Raw genomic sequence first — 6,599 nt, 5'->3', positions numbered from 1 at the left:
GGCTCAAAACCCTGCGAAATATCCTTGAGAATATTAATCACACTTTGTATACCTCGCAAATCAAAATCAAACACACACACAAACACACACACATGCAGACATGCACAGACTTTTTGTGATTACATTACTCATCAAATGAAAGCAGTGTCTCCCCCATTTCACCAGAATTCTTTGCAAAAGTCAAAACGATAGGTGTTACACCAGCACCACCAAAAGGTACAAGAGAAAATAACAGTTTTTGGCGCTTCTTGCTCTCTTGGTTTTTTTTTTTTTTTTCCTTCCTCTGCAAAATTCAAACTTATAGCTCTGAAAATCAGATTAAGAATGCGCGCCTTGGCACTCTGTGACGTTATTTATTTATCTCAATGAACACAAGCACAGGCACACAGGAGCATGGAGAAACACATACTTTATGCTGAGGATTGGCATAGTGGCGGTGCAGCATAATTAGTAGGACATGGCTGTATAATTGGACTCTAATTGATATGAAGAGCAGTGGTTTAGCCCAGGTTATGTTGTACACATGCTGCCAGCCACAGGCAGGAAACACTCAATCTTGGTGCCATCTTCTGATTGATGTCTCTATAGCAGATGCCCTTCAACAATCAGCACCCGCAATCTTTCTGTGACTATCTGGCCACCTGTCTATCTGTATGTAACATCTTCTGCCATTCATCTGTCATTTCTTACTTTGTGCCTAACTGTCTCACTATCTCTTTCTTTCTATCTCCATATTGATTTGTCCTGCCTTTCTCTGAAGGCATTCTCAACCTTTAGTCCGATGCTTTCAGGAGGGTGAAAGAGCAGCATTTGTAGTGGTGGAAGGTGAAAAGGCTAGGGTTTGTTTATGAGACACTGGCAGCCATAAAAGACTGTGTTCTTTCAAGTGCCCAGACAGCATCTACTGAAGGGAAATAAAAGCAACTTAAGATTAAAAGGAAATCAATTTTAGAAGCGCTTTTATTTACAAAGAAAAATGGGTTACTAAGTCTCTCATTTTAACAAGTAATGTTTAAAGAAATGTTCTTTCAAAAATAGCAACTGAACCAAGAGAGGCACAGCTGGATACAAGATGTTGTAGTGAATTGAAATAATTTGAAGTTAGAATGAGGAAGCTCTTTGGAACAATTCTGTTCATGGATCGCACGCTGATGCAACGCGACCTTCAAGGACATTCCCCTCATTTACACAGCAATTAAGCACTACCCTGTTGGTAAATTGAAAAAGAGACAAAAATCCTCTGTGGATTTAATAACAAACTCATTACCAGGGCCCAACAGGGCGGAACTGCCTTTTAATTAGAGCAACACCTGATTAACGCCCAATTAACAAAGCCAGAGCCACTTAATTCTCCCCCACTTTGGCAGGTTGAGAACATAAATATGAGCAGTCCAGCATCTGAGTGCTTCCTCTCCTCTTGGGAAGGTGTGAAAGAAAGTAAATAACGACTTGGGAGGCAGTTTGCTGTCTGGTGCCCCAAATGTTCTGCAGAACCAGCAGCTGCATGCAAGAAATGAAAGAGTTTTTCAAAAAAGGAAGCAGATGTAGGACTTGCAAGGGAAGAACTCTGCTTCGCTACACATTCAAGACCCGCGGGCTGGTGGGCAACTGTCCAAACAAAGAACCATAGCGCTCAACCACACAAGCTTCTGCTTCCCTTAAAAACATCCAGATACTTTTCTAAAAGGAACAACACTTTTTAAACTGTGAGTTGCTGAGGGTTGCTTAGTCAGGATAAAAGCTAGAGTCTACCACAGGCAGACTAAGTTTTGTTGAACAGTTACAGTACAAAAAAAAGTTTGGATATGTGCCTAGATCGTTTTTGTTGCTCTTTTCTATGGTATACACAGGAGTGTATACACACACAATTGAACTTTAAAAAACATGTAAGCTGCTACGTGTAAATAAAACAGAATCGAATCATTTGCAACTAAATTAAAACTTGTATTAACTGAAAATAACTCAAAGACAAGATACGTGTTATACCGAGAAGTTTTAATACAAAATGGGCAACAACAAAAAAACAACAAAGTAACAAAATTCACAATTAATAAAGACTTGGTATGAAAACAGAAAAGAAAAGAGAGTGTTTCACAAGTCTAAAGGAGAAGAGTCCACCAGTGTGAAAGGTAGTGCAGGCAGATCATTCAAGAACGTTGTTTCTTATTATTAGTCCTACAACGGACTGGCAACCACTCAAAGATGTACCCCACGTCCTGCCAAATGACAGCTAGCTGACAATAGTTGGAATTCTGTTGATGCACACCAATTTTTCTTACTGTAAAAGTTGCAAAGAATTTGCAAGTGGGAATTTCCTTAACTACAGTGCAATCTACTATTAAAAGAAAACCAGAAAGTCTCTGTGCATAAGGGACATGGCTGAAAACAAGTACTGAATGACCATGATCTTCAGGCCCTCACAGAGCTCTGCATTAAAACAATGCTGTAGTGGAAATTACAGTATGGGCTCTCGAATATATCTGAGAACTACTCATCTGTTTATAAATAAACCCAAGTTAAATCTCCATGCAAACAAAAAAGAAAGACCTGTAACAGATCAAAAATGCTTGCAATGTGTAAATCTGTCAGCCAGTCAACATTAATCAGTAGCTATTATCTTTTACATGAGAATTACTATTTGAAGTGTCGCATGGTCATCACAATGACATCAGGTAAGATATATCGCAGCACCACTATTCAGATAAATGTACTAACTGAATGTCTTGTTTACGTAGATTTAACTTGGAGCCCTTTATACCTGGACCTGATCCTGGCTGAGGCGCAAACCTATCATTAGTTGTATATTTCACTAGTTGGTATATTATTAGTCCTTAGTGTGTTGTCAATTCATTTCAATCAACAAACCAGTGACAAAACAAACCAGAAAATGATTTCCACAGTAAGCCCAACAGGAAACTTCAGTTTTGCTGACTTCAGGATTCTTTCAATACACAGCCAGCTGAGTTTGTGTGATTTAATGTGTAAACTGACTCATTTAGCTTCATATTCTGTATCATGTCCTTTTTGTTTCTGAACTCCATTCAAAATTCAGACATATATTTCATCACACCCTTGTTGCTTTTGGGGCTTAAAGGATGAGAACTTTGACTAAAAGATTGTTCGTCGGCCTCAGATGGAGAGGAAATCCGCCATGGCTCCACAGCATTCTCCAAGTCAGGTAGGACGTCCGGCACGAAAGCCTGTTCAACGATAAAGACGATCGGCTCCACGACAAGCAGCAGGGTCCAACCTAAAGCCCCCAGCAAATAGGAGGAGCCAAGACTGGAGAAGTCCTGACGGATTTCTTCACGGTGCTGATATGTGAAAAAAGACCAGCTCAGGAGGAAGAAGAAACCTGTAGACAGATGGTGAAAATGAGTCAACTCAAGTATGATTACCGCTAAAAGAAAAAAGGTATTAAGCACAATTATTTCATGCCTGGAGCTTTAGGAAAGACTTTGTGTAATAATGAACTGCAATTCCAAAGAAAATAAAGTCTCTGTGCGCTCCCCAGCGGGGTACATAAATGACTAGTATATGAAACAACTTCTGTAGGTGAGAGCTTGACATGAATGACATAAACCAAAAGGCCATTTGGAGGGTAGTTGGAAATGGAGAAACAGAATAACAAAAATCCAATAAACACCGTGTTTACATATGTGGATGTCATAGGAAATGAATGTATGTTACACACCTGTGGGGGCCATGGTGAACAGCAGCAGGGTAGTGGGGTAGAGCGCCTTTCGTACAATGAGGAGAGCGCGAGTGTTTGAGTAGGAGCGCACTGTCTGAGATGTCCAGCAGAGGGCAAACACCAGACACAGAGCAGCCGTGCTCACGGCCATCAGGGACGAGAGAACTCCAAAGACCCTCTCTGCTTCCAGAGCTGGAGGACACAAAACAACAGACAACAATTAGAATGGTTAACTACACTTATATTCATTTTTACACATTCATTTCCACTACGAGCATGATAAACACTACACAATGTCAAATTTTCCCACAATATAGCCCTTATTTTATCCTCGAATGCCTTTGCTAGAGAATGATCTGTGAGTGCACTTAGGATTAAATGTGGGGTTTTTTAATGTTAAATTTAGACATATTATGCTGTTTTCCACCTCTACACTTTTATTCTGGCACTCCACCAGAGTAACTGTCCATACTTCACTATTCAATTAAGTCCTCATTTATTTAATACTAGCTGTTTTGCAGCACTTGCAGAGTCCACTGGGAAAAGGTAATAACCTATTAGCTCTGGGCTTTTTTAAGAAAAAAAACCCCTGTTTCTTAAATGTCTACTTTCTTCTGTCTGGCCAAGTTTCACGAATTTGTCACAAGCCTTATATACTTTTTTTTTCTAGAAATACCCCCAGGGGAGACATGTGGGATGCGCTAAAAGAGTACCTAGAAAAATGATATTGTGCTGTTGCCAAATGACTGTATTTCCCAGCACTGTTGGTTTTTAAATGAAGTACATCAAATGACTATTATTCTACTACTCCGGCAGATGATTTGATGCTTGACGAGAACGTGTACAAATATTTACTGAGAAGAAACAAAGTTTCGGCCAGGAGCAGATGTATAAATGATGTTATTAGCTAATGTCAGAGATGAAAACTGTAAGAAACCAAGTGTTCAGAGATAACTTTTATATGTTTATCTCCTTACCTGACACTCTGGCAATATTCAGTATCATTCTTTTTAATTTTAGAACAGAAACAGCATAATATATCTCTTTAAGTCAACTTTGAACTATTGCAGTTAACAGCTATTTACTATATTTTTATCTTTTTAGTAAATTAATAGTTTTGTAGTACTTCTTAATAACCTTAATATTGATCACTCATTCATTAGAGTTTCTTCTCAGTATGAGGAAAAGACTTTTTGTTGTTGTCATAACTGATATTTTTTCCTGGTGTCGTTAATCATTTCTAATTTCTAATCACCATTATCACTGTTATTTTTTTAGATATTGTCAAGCAAAAACTTTAAAAGACAACAACTATCTTGAGTCCCTTCTCATTTGCTTTCCTTCTTTTTGTATGAGAGCAGAGGACTTATGATATTAGATTAATTATTAAGAGCATAAACTCAGTTTATGTCAGTTTATGACACGACATGACATTTGAATGATAAAGACCGGGTTTTAGCTCACTAAAGATTTCGCAAGCACATTCAGTACAGAACTGAGCCTTAACAAAGAATGCAATTCACCCGGACAGAAGCAAGCTCAAACTTGTTTACTGCTGCAGAGAATCTCTTCTGTAACTCAGCATTTTGTCAAATCTCCCTTTTGATATTGATCCTCTCTTGAGAAAAATAAATTCTCCTAAGGCTGAAGCAAGCATAAGCGGTCTTATCAAAACAGCACAGCAAAGATGTGCTTAAGTCTCATTAAATATGCTGCCTTTCCTAACACATTTTAGTCAGTCAAACCTTTAACCTAACAGAGAATGAAAGCTTAAGACAGATAAGAGATTTGTTGACTGCAGAGTGGTGTCAGAGAAGCGTTTGGCTCACCGTTGATGCCAATATCATCTTTAGGATTCATCTGGTCGCTTTCAGTGGCGTTCCACTCCGTCCACAGTCCCCTGTCCTTCACCCAGTAAGGTGTCCAGACTGCATAGCACACACACAGGCACCCCACTAATCCCAAACAGGACTGTGAAAACCTGAAGCGACTGATCGAGTCATCCAGCTCAAGAAACTTCATTTTGACACCGCTAAAAGAGACAGGGGCGAGGATAAACAAGAGTGTAATTAGGATGTGCTGAAGTTCAGCGGCAGAGGGATAATCTGTCTTAAACGTAACCTTGGCATTTAGATTATTTAAATGAGCTTTACAAATATAAAAGCCCTGGCTTACCTTTGTTGTTGTTGTTGTTGAAGGGAAAAAACGCTGTCAGAAACCAAGCTGTGTGGTTAAACTCTGATTTGAGTTTGCCGAAAAGTAGAAGAAAGTGTAAAAGAACTAGTGCTGTGCCAAAACTACTGTACAAACACTCCCAACACTCATTTGACATATGAGATAATATGCTTACAACCACAACAGATCAAACCCTCACTGTAACTCCACCTCCGTCGCAGTGGAAACTCCCACCCATCAGGGCTGAAATTTCCCCTTGAATTCTCCACTGTGACTTGCCGAATCGCTCTATAGAGAAAGTGAAAGCTCCAGCAACAGCCATTCAATATCTGAGGAAGCAGAAGTTTGTGTCTAAAAACAAGCAGAGTTGAATAGGATCGAAAAGCTCGATCTAAAAGTCCCTTAACAGTTGAGAGATTGTGTTCGACTGCAATAAACAAATCGGACCCTTGTCATGTAGAAAGTGTGTGGGGGGTGTCGTCGGGTCATTACGCATCACGAAACGGTTAAGGAAATCCCACTCTCTGTCACAGACAGTGGGCTACAAAGTGTTGTCAGCCAATAGCGTCTTCAGCATCAGATATCTCCCCTGTTCGTCACTTTACTCTCACCACCTTCACTTTCCTTTGCAGCAGCGGAACAGAACCCACAGCCCACCCATGCCAAAGAACAAAAGAAAATGTCACACTGAAACAAACAAAGAGCACACAAAATAACACATCTCCAGCTA

General features: G+C 39.6%; 1 protein-coding gene across 1 annotated transcript; it reads right to left on the bottom strand.

The window, feature by feature from the left end:
• Positions 1-1,974: 1,974 nt before the first annotated feature.
• si:ch211-256a21.4 (uncharacterized) lies at positions 1,975-6,580 on the bottom strand. Its single transcript, XM_063481193.1, has 4 exons — positions 5,870-6,580; positions 5,524-5,726; positions 3,695-3,886; positions 1,975-3,355 (listed from the first exon to the last, which is right to left on the bottom strand). The coding sequence occupies exons 2-4, from the start codon at positions 5,714-5,716 to the stop codon at positions 3,042-3,044; spliced, it is 699 nt and encodes a 232-aa protein (XP_063337263.1). The 5' UTR covers positions 5,717-5,726; positions 5,870-6,580; the 3' UTR covers positions 1,975-3,041.
• Positions 6,581-6,599: the final 19 nt, after the last annotated feature.

This window comes from Pelmatolapia mariae, linkage group LG7, assembly GCF_036321145.2.
Source record: "Pelmatolapia mariae isolate MD_Pm_ZW linkage group LG7, Pm_UMD_F_2, whole genome shotgun sequence".
Taxonomy (NCBI): Eukaryota; Metazoa; Chordata; class Actinopteri; order Cichliformes; family Cichlidae; genus Pelmatolapia; species Pelmatolapia mariae.
The sequence above is the reverse complement of the archived record's forward strand: the minus strand, read 5'-3'. Positions and strand labels throughout refer to the sequence as shown.